Genomic DNA, 21987 nt, shown 5'->3' on the forward strand with positions numbered 1-21987 from the left:
TTATTATTATTATTATTGTATTATTGTTGTATTATTAGTATTATTATTATTAGTTTTATTATTATATTATTATTGTATTATTGTTGTTATCAGAAATATAAGTTAATAAAACTACAATTTAAAAATGCAATAATGATAAAATAATGAATACTAAAAGTATCCAGTACTCATGGCTATTATCAATAATAATAGTAGTTTTAATTATAATTGTGTATTATTTTCATACAAAAATGACGTTGTACGTCACTTATTAAGCTTGGAGCACAAATGTGTTTACAAAGAGGGCATCGGAAACCTTTATTACATGCAGTGGCGGCTGGTGGAGTTTTCTCCAGGGGGGGCTATAACTCCAAAATGTATATATATTTTTTAAAACGCATGCATACATGTACTAAGGTATCAAACGAGTGTATTTACATAAATGAAAACAACAACAACAACATTATAGATGATAGATAGAAGTGCAAAGAGAAACAAGTGCGATATATAGAGTATGTACAGTATATGCAGTTAAGAGTGATTATGTAAAGATAAGGGCAGTATAAAGAGGGGGGAATAATTGGCATAGTATAAACAGATGTAGTATGAACACATATACAGATGTGCTATATTACTATACAGAGGGCCAATATACATATATAATAAATATCTATCTATCTCTATATATATCTCTAGATATATCTCTATCTCTATATATTTAAATCATATATAACATGGACCATACACATACTTTATGACAGAAGGCTGTGACGTCAGCCCCGCCGCCAAATCCAGCTGCATTCAGCTCGGGGCGCAGGAGAGGTGCGCCCCAACATCGTCATATCTCTTGTATTGAAGAGGAGCTACTGCGCATGTACAGCTTTTAACGAGAGTCTACGGGCAAAGATTCCTGCGCCCCAGGGCGGAAATACGTCACCAATCAGACAATGTCAACGAACGAAACAACTTTACTCATCTTTAACTATGAAATATTTATCTTGCACATCTAAAAAAATATATACATATATTTCGAAATATTTGTATTGTATTATTTCATTTTGATTTAATTTGTTTTATGTCTTATCAGAGAACTTTTAATATTGACGAGAACGTTCACTCTCAAAACCGTTCCGGTATGGTACTGCACCTGGGGGGCGCTGGTGGGCCAGTGCAGAATGAATGTGGTCCTATGGAGCCCCACCCATAGATTCCTACATTTCTTTGGATATAATTTTTTTTTAAATCACTGCTATAGTTTTTTAAACATGGAATGGATAATCCTCACAAACGACACATAGCTAGTATTTTATATTCGCTTGATTTTGACTAAAATTAGGTTTTTGTAAATCGGATGACGTCATGCGTGATAAATTGCTTTACGGCACCTTGTGTCTCTCCTTCCCTTTCCTTTCCCTCGCAGCAACAGCTGCATACGATCGCAGCTGATTTGGCTCCGTGGCACCAGAGAACTTTTAATATTGACTGATTATATATTATTATTATTGATTATAAGCTGAAATAGGACAGTCCTTTTTGAGAATTTTTGCAATTAATTGCAGCACACTGACGCGGCATCTTTATCTTAATCAACTTTTTTTTACGGAATGTTTAATGTTCTAGAAAGCGGGATTTATCCTTAAGGTAGCAATATAGCAATATCGAACATACGCTCAAGGTAAGAAAACAAACACATGCTCGTAATCAGTTAACTTTCAAATTTATTTTTACAATACAATGTATGTGTGTGGTAGGATCAGTACATCCAAAGTTGACCATAATCAAATAAAAAAGTTCGATTGTAATGTCCTTTCAGAGTCCTCCTTAAGAGCTTTCTTCTTCTTCTCTTTTAACGGCGGTTGGCACCTTAAGAGCGTTGTTGATGTTCTGTGGACAGGTACCACAAAGCGTATTCTTCGGTCGTAACCAGTCGTGAGTTCTTCATTGACCAATCGGCTTTCATTAGCCAGATGCTAGCAGAACCTGGGTCGCAACTGCCCAACCTGTAAGAAAACAAAAGGCTATGACCCCCAGATTATTCCACTTTTGACGAAAAATCCCTGTCGACCTCTCGGAAACCACAGTAGTATTTTGGATTTTGTAGACGATATGCTAGGAGAATGATGTAGCTAGCCGCCTAGCTCCATAGGGGTCCATGTATTCTGCACTCGCCCGCGATCGCCCCCTAGGTGAACTGCAGCCAAATTCGGTACAATGGGGGTGAATAGAGAGTGAAGGGGCTTTCCGTAGACGGGCTTTGGTCTTATTCAAGGAAATGTGGTGAGAGGTGAGTGGTGGGGCGGCGCCCTAGCGCCCTCTATTGGCCAGCCGCCACTGATTACATCCTCATATGGAGAGAAGAGTGTGCCCATGAGGAAGTTCACACTTTCCCAACCACAGGAAGAAGATTTATGTCTCAAAACGGTGTTCACGTTTGAGAAAGTGTGAGCAAGAGACAACGAGAATCACGATGGCTGAAATCAAATGGAGTCAAATGACTGTTTTACTGCTCCAGATTACAGGTAAGGATGTTTATCATGTGGATAGAACTTTATTTTAGCAATGTGATTTATTATCTTACCTCCATCTAACCCAGACAGCTATGTTTGATTATTTTGACTGTAGCCTTCTTAATGGACTCTTGTAGGGACGATCATCTATTTGCTCAAAAATCCTCACAATAGCTATTAAATTACCTGTTATTGGGAAAATGTGACTGAAGAGGTAGAGCCATCGTCCATCCATCGGAGGATCAAAAGGAAAGATATTGGACCTCCTTGTGTTGTCTCTGAATCTCGTGTGAATGTGTTGTAAAGTGCATTAAGTGCTCGCCACAGAACTGCACTCTGTCTTTGTCCTCTCAGGGGTAGCAACCAAAGAGCCTGTCCTCTCCTTCATTGTCAAAGAAGGAGTTGAAGTCCCTTTGCCTTGTCACAGTGCGAGGGGGAGCTGTGAGCAAACTACATGGCTCTTCAGTGATTTAGGAAGAAAATCATCAACAAAGCTCGTCGACAGCGGGCAGATCGGTAAAGACGCCAAAGCTAAAGCAGACAGACTGAGTGTAACGGATAATTGTTCTCTGGTTGTAAAGAAAGTCACAGAAGAGGATGCTAGTGATTACACCTGCAGACAGATCAGATCAGAAGATTTTTCAGACTCTCAGGTTGTTCTCTCTGTTGTTACCAGTGAGTATTTACATACATGTCTCTACAGAGCAATGTACTGAAACATCACAAGATGACAGGCTGAAGTTAACTTTACTCTTGTTGTCGTTCTCTCTCAATATCTCCACCTTCAGTGACTGAACATCAGGACAATGATGAGGTGACGTTACGCTGCTCTGTGAAGAGTAATGGAGACTGTAGACACTCAGTGAAGTGGCTGTTTCACGGTCGAGATGTGGATAATAACAACGAAGATTTAAAGACTTCAAAGACTTCCTGCTCGGCCAGCGTGACCTTTAGGACATCACATTTTATTTACACATCAAAAAGATATGACTTGTTGAAGTGTAACGTGACGGATAGCTTCACAAGAAAAGTGTTGACCTTCAGCAGTAAGAAAACAGGCTAGATGTTTAAAATCACAAAGCTGAAGGAAAAAGCAAATTCCATTGTTTATTTAATTGATTTGAACTCCATTTTTTGCATTTATTTACTGCTGATGGAAGAAATACCAGCTAAAAGTGTGTTTTGTCTGTTTGTCTAAATAGCAACAACTGAAACTAATGAAAAGGAATCTGGAAAGGAAAGATCAGGTTAGTACGGTATCTAGTAACCTTTGTTTTAGATGTAGGTAAATCAGCCCAACACTTATTATGTGATATATTACTCAAAACACAAAGCTGCTGCCAATAAGTGATATGTTTCTATTTCAGATTGGTGGTTGTACGTCGTTGTGGCCGTGGGTTTAGCTGCACTCCTGATAATAGCTGTTGCAGTTGTAGGATGGAGGAAATCTAAAGGTGATTCGATTCACAGATTTGATCCACAAAATGTTCTGATAACCCAAGGAGTTCACTAAGAAAACTGAAATCCTCTTTGTCTTTTCAGAAACACAAATAGATGACCGCATCGTGAGTTAAAAACTGAATTGATTTTATACAACAAGAACATAACATACAACTGACTGTGTGGGTCTGTTGTACATTTGATCCTCAGGCCTGTGATGTGTGAGCAACATATTGAGTTAACCCTACCATGAGTCTCATTCAAATACACCAACTATACATACAAGCATCAAATCCTCAGTATTTATTGTTTCATTTGATTGCCTTCTGTCGTGAGAAGAGGGATTTATCTGATGATTGGATTAGAGTTGAAAATCTTTTGCCACCACAACAAATACTACCTGAGGCAATGAACAGGGGACATACACAGTGTCATGACATTGCACAGGTGTTGCTAGGTTTGTGCATGTGCATTAACGTAACCTGCTTTTTGACTAAATGTAACTGGACTGTGTGTTTGTGCAGAGGCTGACTTCAAACCCAACAGTGACTCAGTCTGTTCCGAAAGCTGTCAGGACACGGTGAGATCAGACTTCACAGGAGTTTGTTCTGCAAATTCATAAGAAATAGCAGTGTTGAGTGTGTGATAATGTGCTACAAAATGTAAAAGGGAAGTTAGTTCATGTAGCTTGCCTCAACAAGAGGACCAGACCCAGAAATCAGGGGTTGAGACAGCATGAAAGAACTCCACATTTCCTCAACATTATGCTGTCCTCTCTGTGCAGGCGGATCCTGAAGAGGAGGTTTTCTACACCTCGATCAGCCACACAAACACCAACAGTACAGCCCAGGTGAGCTGTCTGCAGTAGTCTTGGTACTTAATATAGAAAGCAATGTTTTCATGTTGAAAAACAAGTATCTTACTTCCACTAAAATCCCACAGAATTATTTGAAATGTGTGATGTGCAGTTCTTTTTTTAGCTGAATTTCATCATTAGACGTTGGTATTTTCTGTCATCATCTTGTGTGTAATGTCCTATTTTGTAATGTGTGTGTTCTTTTACTTCCTATAGGTTCTGGTTGGTAAAGATGAAGTGACCTACAGCACCGTGAAAGCTCCCCCGTCTACTGCTGGAGCGTCCAATGAGACCCTCTCTGCCAGAGTCAACAAACCCCACAAATAATCAAGATCATAAAATGTGAGGTGGGGTTGAATTTAACCAGAATACGCTCATTTTATATTTGTTTTAGAGGCAATGTATTTATATTGGGGGTAAATTGTCAATGAATTGAAACATTGGTCAGTATTTTAAATCCAATGCTGATGCTCTAACTCAGTGTGTTTCCTTTCTCCTGTGATGTAAACACGGTTTTGTCCAGAAGGGGGAGTTGTAAATTAAGTTAACCATGGGAAATGTACCACAATGTGAGTCAAATGTTCAATATGGACAATTATTTGAAATGATGCTCAATTTCTTGCTTCCCACAACATAGTTTTGCTGCAAAGTATACACCTGTTGCCTTCTAGTTCAAGTTATTTTCATTTATTTGTGACTTTTGAAAGCATGTTTCCCCTGTCGTTGCTTGTATATGCAGTAAATAAAACATGTTATCCCCATGTAATACACTGTAGTCATCATTATTTAATACCGCAGTTGAAAAATATATTATAAATGATATTAGGTCTTTATTTTGTGTGGATAGACTTTTGAGATGAGAATAATTATATGGTTATATCCTTTGTTTATTGCTAAACTATTCTCTTGTCAAGCACCTGGACATGTATAAAATGTGAAAACAAATCAACAGTTACAACAAGGGATAAAAAATCCCATTTGTTGCAGATAATCACTTGTTGACGCCTTCGTCCATCAAAGCCAACCAATCAGGGAGCGTCGCCAGTTCTAATTAGCATAGAGCGTAACACAAAGCCCGCCCCTCTTTGTCGGCTCCACCAATGAGGAGCCGCCGAACATTGGTGGCTGCCGGGGGTACGAGCAACAGAGAGAGATAGAGGAAGAACAGCAGGTACCGTTTTATCCCCAATGATTTCATCATGTGAGGGATTGAAGGAGCCTTTGTTCAATCAACATGAAACCTGATGTTCTTTGGAGGTAGATACCGAATCTGCTAACGGGAGGAATGAAGAGAGGAGGTCATTTTCCCCGGAATGGGGAGGTGGGAGGCAACGGCCCCCGCAGTGTTCTTAGCTAGCTAACGAAAAAGAAGAACTACTGGCTGCTGTTTTCAAAATAAGAAAATCTCCGACAAGAACAGGATTTAATTGGATGAAATTCTGGACTTGAAACATTTAAACCTCTCATAAACAAATACATGACGTGTGTATGAATATGCTGCAATGTGTCGTAGTAGTTTTTCTTTAAATAAACATGATCGACAAACGAAGTGCTTTTATTTTGAAGTGGACTTTACCGTATTCCTAGCCCAACGGTTGTTAGCTTCTGCTAGCTTGACACTTGACAAGAAGGAGTGAAGTTACAAAGCCTTGGACCAAAACAACACTTTACATCCTGTCGCTTTGGGAATGAATGGGACCTACCTCGCTTCACTGTGTGTTATTCGGATAAAATGCCTTATGAACCGGAGGGACTGTGGGTTATCTAAAATCGGAGCCCCAGGGGAAAATACGGTACGTTTGAATTGGTCATATTTCAGCGTTATATTCCAACGGAAAATGTGTGCTGCCCACTTGTGCCAATGGTAAGGTTACTCATTAGAAACCATTGTCTTCTGTTAAAAGTTTGTCTTTCGATATATTACAAATAAATCAACAAGCATGTGTTGCATACTCTATTGTCTTGCTGATTTGACAATAATATTGTTTTGACTTACTCGTGTTATTTACGCCTTTGTTGCTCTGTAGGCAACGTGTGTGTTTCTTTACCATGTGTAGTAGGTTGTTTACATCCCAATGAGCTCAGTTCGTACAGGGTGTTCCTTTGGGGTCATTTTGGACATACTCTCCACTATTTTATTTAGATGTTCCTTTAATATTCATGCTTTAGTAATAACGTTATGAACAAAACATGCCTGTTTTGGTTGTTCACCTGGGCCCATGGTAACGTTACCCATTAGTTCTATTGAACAGATTCTCCTTCTGTTGTTAGTTTTCTATTTGCCTTCAATTGAACTCTCGCTAGCTTTTCATAAGGGAGATAACCCGTGTTTGTATGTTGTTGTTGTTGTTGTTGTTGTTGTTGTGTGTTGATAACAGTTGTTGACTCCACGGGTTTTTAATGTGCTAAGCTGGTGTTCGTTGGGTTCAGTGGTGGAAAGTAACACATCTGAGGTACTTGTATAATTGACCTAGTATTTTCATTGTATACTGCTCTGTACTTCTACTGGACTTACTTTTCGAAGCAAACGTTTGTATTTTACATATTTATTTACTAGTTACTTTATTAATTGATATTTTGAAACACAATACTTGGAAGTACATTTCCATTATTGGTCTTAAATACTTTTAGGAGTACTTTCACCTGACATGTGTTATTTGAACAGGGTGGTATTAGTACTTTTACTCCACCACTGCTAGTTTTTTTTATTATGATGTGCTGAGTTGGTACAGGGTGTTCCTTGGGTCCTTTTGGACATATGACTTCTCTACTACTATTTTGTTTTCAAATGTATACCTTCAACATTCAGTTAAGGGTTTGCTTTATGATAGGAATCATTATTGGGTCAATGCTTCTACATGGGGGAGGACTTCTCATCTGTAACGGGATAAGAGATCATTCTGACAAGACTTCATTCTCCACTGTAGCATCGTCTGTTCTCTCCTTCTACATAGGGAGGCACAAATCTTTGGTGGTGCCTACCCTGTGTTAAGCACCTTATTAAACACATTACCGCCTTAATGGACATATTAGGACCGATCCTTTGTGGTAATGTTATCAAAATTCACCTTGAAACGAGTATTGACATTTGAACTGCATTCAGTCGTGCTTTACAAATGCTCAGTTTGTCACGTTACGGTTTGCATTTCTTTCTCTACCCCTGCTAGGTTTGCTGTGGAACATGAACATGAACTGTCCAACACTGACATACAAAGAGAAGCTCCTGTAGCTGGAGGAGGACAGCCTGCCTAACTTTTCCTCTTCCTGGCCCTCCTGGGATCAATGACCGGACCCAACTCCCCGAGCCGGGCCGGCACCTCCCCAGCCAAGCTGAGCAGGCATGGCCGGTCAAAAAGCTCCAGCTCGCACTGCCTCCTCCGCTGCAGCACCCAGGAGGATTCCTCCGCCTCCCCCCCTAATAACAGCATCAGGTCCCCTGGGGAGGAAGAGGAGAAGGATGGAGGGGTTCTTTTCTACGTGAACAGGACCGGTTTTCCCATTGAGAGTGTAACCTGGGAGAGGATGTGGACCCATGTGGCCGTAGTGCACCCGGAGGGCCAGGAGATGGTGGACAGGATACAAAACGCTGCATACCTTCCCAAGGTGAGAGAGCTGCCACTCATTCCTCCCCAAGTTTTACTAAGCCCTGAAATATGAACCTACCTGAGAACTATTCTTGTGGTTCCTGGGAGCTCCTTCTCTGTTAATAGACTCTTTATGAAGGGTCTCCCTGCAGGCTTCCCTGTGGCTCCTGCACTATGAAGGAATCCAAAGGTCTGTGCACTTTTTAGAGTTGTAAACTGTGCTGACTCATGGATGAGGAGTGTGAGAGGCACTCAGTGTTCTTCCTGTAGGCCTATAGGGATCCTGCGGCTGGCTATCTCATGGACCTGGCTTCAGTTGTGTCTGAGATTTATTCATTACACGTCTCTTGCCGCTAGAAGGTCGGTGCAAATCTTTCATAGCAACAAGGAACATTTTCAAATGCTTTATATTTTTAGTTATCAACCCTGTGTATTGATTTTATAAATATATACACCAGAGTAATAGCACGTTGTCATAGTGGCGGATCTGGAACAAGCACATGCTTTACTTGGTAGGTGAGTTAATTAAGAAGAAGAAGAAGACATACTTCATTAATCCCCGAGCCAATGGGGGAATTCAGTTGTCTCTTTGTTGTCTCAGCCAGTCCCCTAATCATTGACCTGTCTAACGTATCTGATGTTATCCAATGTGCTTTTATCAAACAAACGGCCTCTTATGACAGTGCTACCTCCAGCTGCTCTCTCCTCTCTTGGTGCGGTTCTGATGGTGGTGACAATGTAAAACCTTTATTTCACACTCTCAGGTGAACACTGATGCTCTCTGACAGGCATCACATTACCGTGGTGTGCTAAATCGGGGTGCCAGACCCGTCATGTGATGTTAGTTCTGCCTTTTTGACTTATTCACAGACAGCGTGTGACTGACTCATGGTGACTCCTGCCTCACACACACAGTAAACACACACACACTGGTGCTATCACTTGGTTTCAGGTTAGATTAACACTGTATTCCTGCTTACACCAACAGGTTGTAAAAATAATTCAAATGCACGTTTCACATCAACAACGCTATTGCAGTTAAAGCTAATAGTTCACACAGGTCAAAACCCCATCACACTAACTTTACACACACACACACACACACACACACACACACACACACACACACACACACACACACACACACACACACACACACACACACTGGTGTCCTTGAGTAAGACATGATTAAACAAGCTGCTGAACAGCTGAGGCTGACCTCTGACCTCTGGCTGCCTGGTGGAGAATTTGAATGCACAGAGAACGTTGTGTATATCAGTTACAGCGTTGCATGACTCAAACCTAAAGAATCTTCGCCCGGCAACCAGCTTAAGAGAAGTTTGCCTAAATATTTAAGGTTTGTTAACTTGAGTTAAACAGAAAACAAGCGGCTGAATCCATTTCAGCTGTGGTGTTATTAATAATAATAAACCACAGTTATATTGTGTAATGCATTTGTACTTTAACTTCTCACATTTTATGCTTTCATTTCCTTTTTTAAATATAAATATTTGTATTTTAGTCTTAACTTGTGTGACTACAAATATCTTTTAACTATAACAAATCCCAATTTCCCTCGGAATAAATCTAATATTCTGAGTCGAATAATCGTATAAGCATTCGTGATGAACAACAATATAATGATGGATAATCAGGTAATAGTTTAAGGTATTTATCAGGCTAAAACACTAAGCATGTGCTGCAGTTTGTGAAGCGTTTCTTCTTTTCCCTGATTTACTTTACTGTGGAATTCATTTCTGTAGTCTTCTGTTGATTGGAATAAAACAAGACATTTGGCTCTAAAAGATCTTTCACAATTTTCTGATTTAGAGACTCCACTATCAATAGAATACTTCTCTAGTCTTCCATTCTGAGCAGTTTTATTTGAGTCATTGAAGGAGAGAAGTGCAGATAGAAGAGCTTCCCCACGCACGTGATGCACATCTATATCTGCTGCGGCCCCCCAGCCCAGATTCCCCTCATAGTTTTCCTCTCAGTGATTCCGATGAATGCTTGTTGTGTTCCCGGCGCTGGAGGAGGAATAAGAGGAGGGAATCTGCTTGTTGTCTAGCTTTACTAATTGGCCATGTGGTCATTAGTGACCCGCTTGGCCGGCAGCAACACAATCCCATAATGTTGTTGTTGAGAGAGAAAGTCGACAGGAGGATGTGGACACAAACAAACACAACAACAACAACAACAACTGTCACATGAACCATTTGTCTGTGTTGTTACAGAAGCTGTTGGTAACTGTAGTTTCAGATTGAATCAACTGTGCCTGGAGAGCCCCGTGGAAGCTTTCCAAAGCAAGAAAACCCACAGATGTGAGTTTAGTCTCAGACCCTTTAGTGTCTGCTTTAAACTGCAATCTGTTTTGGTGGAGGACTAACGGTGAAACAACCTCCTTTTCCAATGTTTCTCTACTCCAGGTGGTCTTCACAGCTCTACCGTGTTTCTCAACCATCACGTGTGTGCATGTTTTTTTTTGCTTTGTGTTGCTTTGCCATGACACTGCAATTTACAATACGGGGGCTGTACGCCTCACCACAGGTGTCCTTTGGCTTTCATTGTTGTATTGTTGATATGCAACCTGACCGTGTGTGTGTGTGTGTGTGAGCAGTTTAAAAGCAGGTGGTTACCACAGATACAGACGCAGATACACTCACTGACCCAGGCCGTTAACTAACTTTAGTTTGAGGGACGGTGCAAGTGAGAGTTTAAGAACAACGTTGTTATTAGTACAAATGAGCTACTTGAGAAGCATTATTTAGCAGAACTCAGTCGATGCATGTTAGTTTCTGGTGTCTTCTTTTGGGATTGTGCAAATTATTACGGATTCTGTGTGTGACATTTAACAAAACTGAAATACAGTAACCTAAAATAAATAGACCATTGGGGAGTAGACTTGAAGGAGAACTGTTTTTTGATATGAATAAGAAAGTAAAAGTGGTTTCTGTAGAGACACATGGTCCCCTCAGGTGGACTGTATTATCAGGCAGTGACCCGCGTCCATGCTGCCCCTCACCGTGTCCTCATTAACGGAATAGACGTGTTGGCACAGAGCGGCCGAATAATCCCTCTAATGCTATCTGGGTAGTGGATAATCTCTGGACACCAACTGGACTACACAAAGGACGTTGAACACGAAACAGGACGGGCTTCATCTCACCTGAGCAAAGATCAGCAACTCAACTTTAATCTCAATTTTCCGTCATACACTTTTTAAATCCTTTTTCAGGGTTTACTTTTTAACTGTTTTATTTGATTGTTTTGTCTGGTTGTTGATGAAGAGGAGCAGAAACCCTTCCAGTACTGTAGATGTGTTCACAGAATCAGTAGGAGAAACATTAACCATCGTAGTTCCATTCTTCTGGATTAAAATGTTGCCGTTCAGACGTTGAAAAGAGGATTATATTTGGGTTATTTTCTGCTATTTCTTCTCCGTCTGCAGCTGTTCACAACATCTGTGAGACATCTGTGTGACCAGAGGTTACAAATCTCAAGGTCCAAATAAATCAGGACATCTGTAATTGACATTTATCTGCAGAATGTCATATTCTTCTGAACCACAATTGTGTTTTTTCCCAGCTGGACCTTAAAAATGGATCCCTGCCAACATGGATTAGTTCAACCAATGTCCTCTGAGGCGAAGAACTACGCACCATAGGCAGCGAGAATGTTCACTACGTGTTCCTGAGTGTGTCGTCCTGCGGTAGATACACCCTCAGTGCTGCTGTCACCACTGAGGGTGTGTGAGTGCTCATGAGGAGGCTGTGAGCCCTCAAACAGGGAGTCTTATGTCCAGACTTTGCTTAATCATTTCTTTCTCAGCTGTTTCTCTTTCCTCACACACACACACACACACGCATGCATGCACGCACGCACACACACACACACACACACACACACACACACACACACACACACACACACACACACACACACTCAGAGACCGGCATTCCTCGGGATGTCCCGTTCTAAAGATAACTTGACAGCGGGAAATACGACCCCTCTCCCTCCGTCTCTGGTTACCAGTTTTGATACGGAGCTAAAGTGCTTCAGAGGTAATTGAAGGCCGTAGGAGCTTCATATCAGCGACACACACACTCTGATGTCTACTGAGCTGAGTTTACCTAAAAGGCTGCGCTAGTTGAATTGGATTTTGTTTCACTTGTTCCTGCAGATATTTTATAATAAACCAATACCCCGGGTCAACTTTATCTGCTGTTCTGACTGCACCGCGTCAGGTAGAACTGATAAAAGAAGGGAAAGGTTTGGCTCATTGAAGGAACGTGCCTGCAGGAGTCTGGCTTCTGAGGTTGTGTTTCCTTGGTTGAATGTATTTACTGTAAGTGGCTTTTGTTTGACACCCATAAGTCAATGACTTGTGGACTGTTGGTGGCTTTAGCCCTGTGGTCATGTTGTAGCACTCTCCCACCTCTGGGTTTCCTTTCTCTCACCACCTTCAACTATTTTCCTATTTCTTTAAAACTGTTCCCACACAAGTAAGGTCATAGAAGGATCGTATAAGACCTCCTATTCCTTCTGTCTCTCTGCTCCATCTTAATGTCTTTGTTTACACCTCCTCTGTTTCTAGTCTCTGCTGTGTGTGTGTGTGTGTGTGTGTGTGTGTGTGTGTGTGTGTGTGTGTGTGTGTGTGTGTGTGTGTGTGTGTGTGTGTGTGTGTGTGTGTGTGTGTGTGTGTGTGTGTGTGTGTGTGTGTGTGTGTGTGTGTGTGTGGGGGGGGGGGGGGGGGGGGGACAAGAGGAAGCATGATGGAAGTAATCAGTGAGGGAGGGGAGAGCAAGAAGGGAGAGGGAAGGAGAAAACAGAAATGGAGGATTTGAGATAACTGAGGAGGAGGAGGGAGGGAGGGAGGGAACAGGAAGGGAGGTAGAGAGGATTAACTGCAGTTGTTTCATTACAGGTAGTCTCTCAACGTAGTGTGATTTAAATGGGTGCTTTTATTCTACAGATCTGTACCTGCAGAGGGATGGGCATTCAGTGCATCCCTACTATAAACCATTAGCTTTCTGACGGGGATTCACTTTGTTTACGTGTTCATGCATTCCTTTCCTCTGTTTCCCAGGGAGGCACTACATATTTCCCTCCTCATATCTGCAGCTCTGTAAGGACTCACAGTTATGATGTGAAAGACTGTGACAGCTGATTCAGATTCTCAGACATCATCAGATTTCACGAGACCCAGTAACAAGCTGACAGCTGAACTAAGTGTCATGCTATATTTCCCTTTCGTAAAGACTCTGCGAAATGTGAGTGCAGCAAGCTAGCACAACGTACAGACTGAGTGTGAAACTTCATCGTGCTGCGAATAAATGGTACAGAAGTGACACTGCTGTGTGTGGAGGAGATAAAGGGAGGGATCATCAGTCCTCTCCCCTCCTGCAGCTTTAGAGAGTGTGTGCCAGAGGATGCTGCCAGTGTGTCACGCCTTAGTGAGGATTTTACAACATGGGGGATTATGCAGCAGTAAAACCCGCTATTAACTGGTGCTGGCAGGCTGCTTTATGGACTGAATGACCGTCCACTGGCCTGATAATTAGAAGCGGGACCAGTCCGTTGATTGTTTGACTCACTCAGTGTCTGACGGATGGATCGGTGGGCTGTCGCCTGGTTTGAAGCCTGATCTACTGTTTGTAAATGAGTGGCTGAATGGATTAATAATTGCTTAATTGGCCGAGGCATTGGCACTGATGTTGGGAGGGTTTCCAGAGAGGTGCTAGGAGGTATTGACAGGAGGTCTTTTGAGCTGAACCCAGAACACTTGATGGATTCCCAATACAGTTGGTGTTTTTCTGACAGATCAGCTGTTCTCTGACACTTCTGAAACAAATCCAGCACCTGTGATCTACTGCCTGCTTTGGGTTTTATACTTCCTCTCATCCGTATACTCGGTGATTATCCGACACATAACCTGCCTTTACATCCGACTACAGATATATGGCATATAGAATAGTTTAATTGTGGGTTTTGACGTTCCTTTAGTGCCATTTAAAACATATGAGTGTTGTCTTTCTAATTAAAGCTGTGCATAAAGGCTAAATGTGTTTGGTTAGAAAAAAGGCAGCTTGGTACATGGTGTATTTAAATAATTTGCCGTTTCCAGGTAGATTGTTTGCCCACTTTTTAAAGCCCAATGATTTTGAAACAGAAACCCAGCACAACATCTGCAAGTGCTCCCCGTCCCTTTGTCCGTCATTCTTCCTCCTCAGCTCTTATTTTATTCAGGAAATAAACAGCGAAGGAAAACCCACAGGAAATTAAACACACACACACACACACACACACACACACACACACACACACACACACACACACACACACACACACACACACACACACACCAGCTGCCCGTGTGTCAGAGGAAGTGGCGGGTTGTGTTTGAGCCTGACCCACTCTGCTGGTTCGGTCACGTCCTTTCGTGAAGCCACATCTGTGACCTCGGCTTCCTCTCTGAGAGGATCTCGCCGAGGTGAAGCGGCTGCAGGATCAGCGGCGTGGTTTCACTTGGTTCCACCGCAGCACAGATACAGACAACGATACGTGTCATCCACATTTCTGCACAGAATACTCTCTGAGCCACCGCCTCCGCTCATGGTAGCAGGGGGACAGCAGTGGTATGAGAGCCTTGGTATCTGAATGCCGTTAGAGGCTTTTTAACCTCCATAAGAACAGAGAGAAAAACACGTTACAACAAATTGAAATGTGAAGATATATTGAAGTATGTACATATTATATTATAGGATGAACTGTGTGTGTTTGAAGGTATGTACTGGTCTCTTAGATATAGGCTTTAGAACGTCCAGCTGTTGGAAACACACAACAATAACAATCCTCAAGTTTTGTTGAACGGAGCTAGAAAGACACACTGCTTTTTACATGCATGTTTCCCTGTCACACTTTTCACACTGTACATCCAGGTATATTCAGACTGGATTGGATTGATTGAAAAGACTATAGACTAGTCGCTGATTGATTTGGCATTTGAAATGAAATGTTCTCCGTGTGAGAGATGTAGTTGTGTAGCCAGTGTAGCGCTCACTGAGCTGCACTGAGTCTGTTTAGAGATTGTCAGAGGTGGTTTGGAGCTCTGAACGCTACCACATGTTAGGATTTCTTTGAGATAATAATCTGTCTCTCTCTCTGCAGCACCCGGTCCCCTCGGTCCCGACCTTCAAGCCGTCCATGTCGGTCCCTGATTGGCTGGTGGCCATCCAGAACTACATGAAGGCTCTGCAGTATCCTTTAAACGTAGTAACCAACGCCACCGTGAGGGCTACCGTCCCTCTGTGTCTCCTCACTTGTGACTTAAGACACCAACCTCAGGAGCACTTTAGTCCACTTCTCTACAAACTGTATCGTCCCTAACCTCTCCCTCAGATACAACCACACAGGAACCCAATTCTTCGAAATCAAGAAGAGCCGTCCTCTGTGTGGGTGAGTGAGCTGCAGCTTTCAAAAGGACGTCCAATCATGTTCAGTTCAAACTGAAACAATCCACTTACCAGAATCACATTCGGCCCTGTCCTCTGCCGTACAGTTCAGCCCATGCTTTGAGTTAACGGTGTGACAGTGGCTCAGTGTGTATCAAACCCCCAGTAGTGAAATCTACCTGTAGTCTCAGGGATTAATAAAGAAGGTTGTAATCTTTAATGTGCCTGTGTTTCTTAGCAAATTCAACCAAATATAAATCAATGTGTGATTAGGGTTAGTCATTTGTTCAAGGCTTATTGGAGAGGTGAGGTCACTGTGTACCATGTCATGACTAAATCAAGCCCTGGGTCTAATCTGAAGTAAGTTAGAGTGGACATGGTGCTGACATTTTGTGAACTGATTGAGGAGATCTCGATGTAATCCAGGTGAAAACATCGACACATTTACAGTTTTGTTTGCAATAACACAGTTCTCCTCTTGAACTTTAGTTTAGGATGTATTGAAGGACCATCCAACTGAAGGCCTCAAATCAAATGAAACATGTTTCAGTATTTCTATCAAGTCCTAACAGAGCGTGTCCCTTTCCCCCTCATCCTCCTATTGCTCATATTTTAAACTTGTCGCTTCCTCTTCCTGTTCACCCGTCTGCTTCTCCTCCCCCCTGCTGCTCCTCTTCTCTGCCTCTCCTCCCCCCTGCTGCTCCTCTTCTCTGCCTCCTCCTCCCTCTCCCTCTTCCTCTTCCTCCTCTTCCTCCAGGCTAATGGAGACAGCAAGAGAGATGATCAGAGAGTCTTTGCCAATCAAATGTCTAGAGGCTGTCATCATGGGAATGTATCCTTTCTTTCTCACTCACTCACACACACACACACACACACACACACACACACACACACACACACACACACACACACACACACACACACACACACACACACACACACACACACACACACACACACACACACACACACACACACACACACACACACACAGGGCCAGAAGGTTATTTTGTTGTGTGGGTGAAATCAATGGGACATGCTGCTCTAATGTCTTAATGCCCCCCCACCACCGCCACCCTTTCCAGCTCTTACCGTGTTGCTTGGCAACAAGCCATCTTCCAAGTTTAACCCCCTACCACACACACACACACACACACACACACACACACACACACACACACACACACACACACACACACACACACACACACACACACACACAATTGAGAAGCTTAGTATTATCCACCCAAGCTTAAATATTAAAGCAGCAGTCTGTAGTATTTCAGCTTCAACATCAAATTTTTAGAAAGCCTGTTGTTCTGTCCTAACAGATTTCCTCACCCAGTTAGAACATTTGAATTTGTTCCTGAAAACAAAGCATGCTTTCAATAATATAGAACTTGTTTGTGATAATGTAGAGACTAAATATTGGGTCCTCTCCTGCTGATGTTCAGGTGTATATCAGTATGTAGTGTCTCTACTTTAAAGAGTCCTCTCCTGCTGATGTTCAGGTGTATATCACTATGTAGAGTCTCTACTTTAAAGATTCCTCTCCTGCTGATGTTCAGGTGTATATCAGTATGTAGAGTCTCTACTTTAAAGAGTCCTCTCCTGCTGATGTTCAGGTGTATATCAGTATGTAGTGTCTCTACTTTAAAGAGTCCTCTCCTGCTGATGTTCAGGTGTATATCAGTATGTAGTGTCTCTACTTTAAAGAGTCCTCTCCTGCTGATGTTCAGGTGTATATCAGTATGTAGTGTCTCTACTTTACAGAGTCCTCTCCTGCTGATGTTCAGGTGTATATCAGTATGTAGAGTATCTACTTTAAAGAGTCCTCTCCTGCTGATGTTCAGGTGTATATCAGTATGTAGAGTCTCTACTGTAAAGAGTCCTCTCCTGCTGATGTTCAGGTGTATATCAGTATGTAGAGTCTCTACTTTAAAGAGTCCTCTCCTGCTGATGTTCAGGTGTATATCAGTATGTAGAGTCTCTACTTTAAAGAGTCCTCTCCTGCTGATGTTCAGGTGTATATCAGTATGTAGTGTCTCTACTTTAAAGAGTCCTCTCCTGCTGATGTTCAGGTGTATATCAGTATGTAGTGTCTCTACTTTAAAGAGTCCTCTCCTGCTGATGTTCAGGTGTATATCAGTATGTAGAGTCTCTACTTTAAAGAGTCCTCTCCTGCTGATGTTCAGGTGTATATCAGTATGTAGTGTCTCTACTTTAAAGAGTCCTCTCCTGCTGATGTTCAGGTGTATATCAGTATGTAGCGTCTCTGTGCTGCAGCACCTCTTTTCACCCTCTGTCTGAAACCAGAGCCCAGTCTGCTCTGATTGGTTAGCTGGCCGGCTCTGTTGTGATTGGTCAACCACTTAGAAATGCCCCGACCCTTAAGCCACGTACAATGTGTTGGACCACTAGCCAATAGGAGCGCACATGTTACATAGTGATATCATTATGTTCGTGAAGTAAACAAAGAGATTTTAGCCTTTGCAGACCATTAACATGCACTAAAATCTATACAACACACTTGAGGAGAGGTCAAAACAATAAAAGCAAAATAGGATTTTAATCATATCAATTTGTAGTAGGTACTGTATGTGAGATCTCAGTGCATTGTCAACACAGTGTGAACAGGATACTGGGCTCTATGGAAGTATACTTAGCCTCTCTGCAGGATATCAAAGAGCTGAAGTGTGGTCTGTGGTGAAACAGTTTTCTGGGGTTCTGGCATGTCAGCCTTTCGCTGTGCTTCTGTGAAGTGACGGTCCAGTTTCACATGTGCTAGTTTTACCGTGGCGTCTCTCCAGGGCTGTCGGGGGGGGGGCGACCTGACAGTGACTTAAACTCAGACTGACTTCAGCTGGCAGATGAAAGCCGGAGAGATGCGGGGAAGTGGAGAAAGTGGCAAGAGCCCAGTGAAATTTAGTGCCACGGACATACGAGCCGGACAGAGCACGAAAAAAACAAAACTGACAATCTATAATTTTAAGTGCTTTTTTTAATCACTTCCTGTCCCTTACACATCAGCACTGTACGGTGTCACCTTTCACCAGCCTCAGGTCATACTGAGCCTCTGAGGTTATACGCTGAAAAAGAAGCTGTCAGGCCCCAGCGAGAATTGAACTCGCGACCCCTGGTTTACAAGACCAGTGCTCTAACCACTGAGCTATAGGGCCTCACCTGTCAGCAGAGTTCAATGACCATCCTTTGAAGTGCTAACGACAGGAGCGAGCACACGCCCTGTTTGCATACCAGGTGCTGTGAGGTGGAGTCAGAGCAGCCTAACCAGTTGGATCTGTCAGTGACTGGGCATTGAGTCTGGGAATAGAAATCTACATTCCTTCCTCCGTTTCCACAGATGCTCTCATCCCTCAATACTTTGGATCCAAACAGTTTGATGGCAATAAAGGGATATAGGGGTAGAAAGCTTCGAGAGAGGAGCATGGAGCGCAGAGGAATGAATGGTAACTATGTTTGCTCGTGGCAGTTGGAGCTGTCTGTCCTCTCCTGCCCCGCTGACAGTGATCTGAATTCTCTCCAGGATATTCAGGGCTTATCTCGGGTCACACCAGCTTTTTGTGGTGGGGTTGTGTGTGTGTGTGTGTGTGTCTCTGTGTCTCTGTGTCTCATTGTGTTACCCATCAGTGAGTAGGGTTTTGCATAAGGCTAGAAAATAAAGCAGGCTCAAGGGTACAGGAACCTTTCAAGATAAAGTGACGTAAGGACACAGACTCAACAAGCGTTTAAAAGTTTACGACTGGAATATTGTTTGCTGGGAGTCTGGACTGTTTGACTACAAGTTTGTGGACACTTGAACATTGTGGGATAGCTGGAAATCTTTCATTCTTCTCCAACGATTGAAGGAGCTACTACCATAGCGTAGCGTCAGTCTTTGTTTTGTTACGTACTGTTTTGAGGCCTTGTGTTTGGCATTTTCTTGGTTGCCATCTTAGTTTTTTGGCAACATACAACCAAAAACTGAACAATAACTCTTCAGGCGACATATCTTACAATTAACTTCCATAAATTAAAAGGATACCGTGAAAAGGGATAAACCTCTCAGACGACACACAACGAGGACAACGCTGTAGTGGCGACCTGTCAATCACAACCTAGCCCTGCCCTAAAGCAAACCCTGTCTGTTTATAAAATGACCCTTATGCATGTTGAAAAAAGACTTGAAATGTGCACTTCAGTCTTATGATCACAATGTTTGCTGAGGTAATAAATCAATTAAGAAGTACAGTCATTTTTTCATAGACTTTGAATTTCCCCTGCTGGCCGTTTGAAGTAATGCACCTCAAATGCACTTCCACTTAGGATAGGATGCAGGCGAGTCACGTTTGTCCATGCAATCACATTATTTATTACCTAAAATATCACCGTGCACTGAAGCGTTATGATTCCCTTTAATTGGAAATCAGTCACAAGAACAGTCCCTTATTTTTGGCCACGTTTCACGACCATTCCCCGAGCCGTTAGAGAAGAAACGGCCTCCAGGGTGAAAGAAAAAGCACATGACTCTTAGTGAACGGCACTGTACATAAAGAGGGTTTTAAGTCTGTTCCAGTGTTTCTCTTGTCTGGAATCTCGCTGCCTTTGAATTTTTAGAGAGGAAGGGAATGTCGAGAGAAGCGTGGAGTGCGACCGAGAGAGAAAGAGACGCTTATCCATAGAAAGGAATAGAGGAACAGAGGGAGAGGGAACTCAGAAAGACATTGGATTAGCTCTGCATTATATCCACAGATCAGGCTCCTCACTTTCCTCTGCCCGTCAGACCCAGAGCAGGGATATGTGCTATTCAGCGGCTCAGAGAGTATTAATAAAGCCCGCTGTCAGGACGGGATGTGTGTATTAGCACACGTCCTCCATGAAAGGAAGTGTGTGTTTGATGAAGTATGTATTGGAGAGGAATGGAAGGTATTGTTTGTGTTAATGAACTGTGTGTGTGTGTCTGTTACTCCTCTCTAACGTCAACATCCAGACATGTTTATCATTGTTTATAGCAGATATCGCCTTAGCAGTTGGTGTAGCCCTGAGTCCGTATGTATCCTGTCATAGAATAATCCATCTGCTCTGCTAGAGTTGTGCTTTACAGAATCAAGACACACAGTCCTGTTGATACTCTTAGAGTGTGTGTGTGTGTGTGTGTGTGTGTCTGTCTGTGTCTGTGTCTGTGTCTGTGTGTGTGTTGATGTGCCTCAGTGCATATTGAATGAAAACACAGCAGTGCTGTTACGTTCAGGCTGCTGAGGTGACGGGCAGGTATTCTGGCCAATGGCAAGCCTCTGTGGACTGAACAGAGCAGATGGTTGGCTGCCGGCCGACAAAGATGCTGTGTGTGTGTGTGTGTGTGTTGGAGCTGGGCAGTCACCAGCAGGAGAGATAAATATAGACTTTATTCTGTTTTCATTTTGCGGACGGAGTTTGTGAGAGATTAGCACAAAATCTGAAACCCTGTAAAGATATGTCGATAAAAAGTTATTTGCTTTCTGATTTTGTCCAATTTATTCTGGGGATTTAAATCCATGTTTCCCACTTGGAAAGAAATCTTAAGGCAGTTTTGGGGGGAAAAATCATCCAGGCAGGGTGAAATGAATCTTCCACTTTTAGAAATAAGATAGTCGGATTTGAATGCATCATGGAGCTGGAAAAAAGATTAGATTTCCACAAGCGTTGGAAACTGTTCTGGTGGAAAGATAGAGGGATGAGTGGGTCAGAGGTCCAGAGTCGCTCAGAAATCCCTCCATATCTCCTGGGGAGTAATCCCACTCACATTCCCTGACCGTGTGTCACCCTCTCCTCAGGTTTCCCATGGATAACACACCTCTCTGTCGGTCTTTGTCTTCTCTCTAGTCAGAGGGGAGGCTCTGCACTAACGCTGGCAGACACAGAGCCACTGTTTACCCCGTGGCATGTTCATAGTACTGGCCTTCTGAGAATCACTCTGAATGTAATTTCATGTGACTCGAGCTGCCTCTGCGAAGACAAATCCAAACAAAAACACGTTCCCTCGTGCTGCTTTATTTGTGCAGCTACATTAGTTAATCCAACACCAAGACAGACAACTCCTTCCTCAACTCCGGGGTGTCGATCAGCTACCTGACCAACGGGCTGACGTCCCTCGAGCGTTTCCCCATCAGCTTTAAAACCCAGTTCTCCGG

The 21987-nt window shown here is 42.7% G+C and overlaps 2 protein-coding genes and 1 non-coding gene across 3 annotated transcripts in view; 2 read left to right on the forward strand and 1 right to left on the reverse strand.

Moving 5' to 3' along the window:
- The first annotated feature begins 2378 nt into the window (after window positions 1-2378).
- On the forward strand, window positions 2379-5548 carry LOC134876529 (uncharacterized). Its single transcript, XM_063901500.1, has 9 exons — window positions 2379-2498; window positions 2841-3161; window positions 3275-3532; window positions 3689-3733; window positions 3854-3940; window positions 4029-4051; window positions 4451-4506; window positions 4711-4776; window positions 4999-5548. Exons 1-9 carry the CDS (start codon window positions 2447-2449, stop codon window positions 5021-5023), a joined length of 933 nt encoding a protein of 310 aa, XP_063757570.1. The 5' UTR covers window positions 2379-2446; the 3' UTR covers window positions 5024-5548.
- Window positions 5549-5708: 160 nt separating this feature from the next.
- Window positions 5709-21987, forward strand: part of vash2 (vasohibin 2) — a 27370-nt gene continuing 11091 nt past the window's right edge. Inside the window, exons 1-6 of the mRNA XM_063902690.1 lie at window positions 5709-6575; window positions 7950-8385; window positions 15537-15625; window positions 15768-15824; window positions 16578-16652; window positions 21922-21987. The exon at window positions 21922-21987 is cut by the window's right edge and continues 172 nt beyond it. Of these exons, the coding sequence (XP_063758760.1) occupies window positions 8065-8385; window positions 15537-15625; window positions 15768-15824; window positions 16578-16652; window positions 21922-21987 (608 nt within the window). The 5' untranslated portion in view covers window positions 5709-6575; window positions 7950-8064. The remainder of the gene's footprint in view (window positions 6576-7949; window positions 8386-15536; window positions 15626-15767; window positions 15825-16577; window positions 16653-21921) is intronic.
- On the reverse strand, window positions 18927-18999 carry trnat-ugu (transfer RNA threonine (anticodon UGU)). The gene has a single exon. It is a non-coding gene; the product is annotated as a tRNA-Thr (tRNA).

This window comes from Eleginops maclovinus, chromosome 15 (assembly GCF_036324505.1).
Source record: "Eleginops maclovinus isolate JMC-PN-2008 ecotype Puerto Natales chromosome 15, JC_Emac_rtc_rv5, whole genome shotgun sequence".
In the NCBI taxonomy this organism is placed as follows: Eukaryota; Metazoa; Chordata; class Actinopteri; order Perciformes; family Eleginopidae; genus Eleginops; species Eleginops maclovinus.

Coding starts and splice junctions, on each gene's coding strand:
- LOC134876529 (XM_063901500.1), top strand. CDS start 2,447: ATGGCTGAAATCAAATGGAGTCAAATGACTGTTTTACTGCTCCAGATT. Junction 4,052..4,450: donor CACAAATAGATGACCGCATC/GTGAGTTAAAAA, acceptor GTGTTTGTGCAG/AGGCTGACTTCAAACCCAAC. Junction 4,777..4,998: donor ACACCAACAGTACAGCCCAG/GTGAGCTGTCTG, acceptor TACTTCCTATAG/GTTCTGGTTGGTAAAGATGA.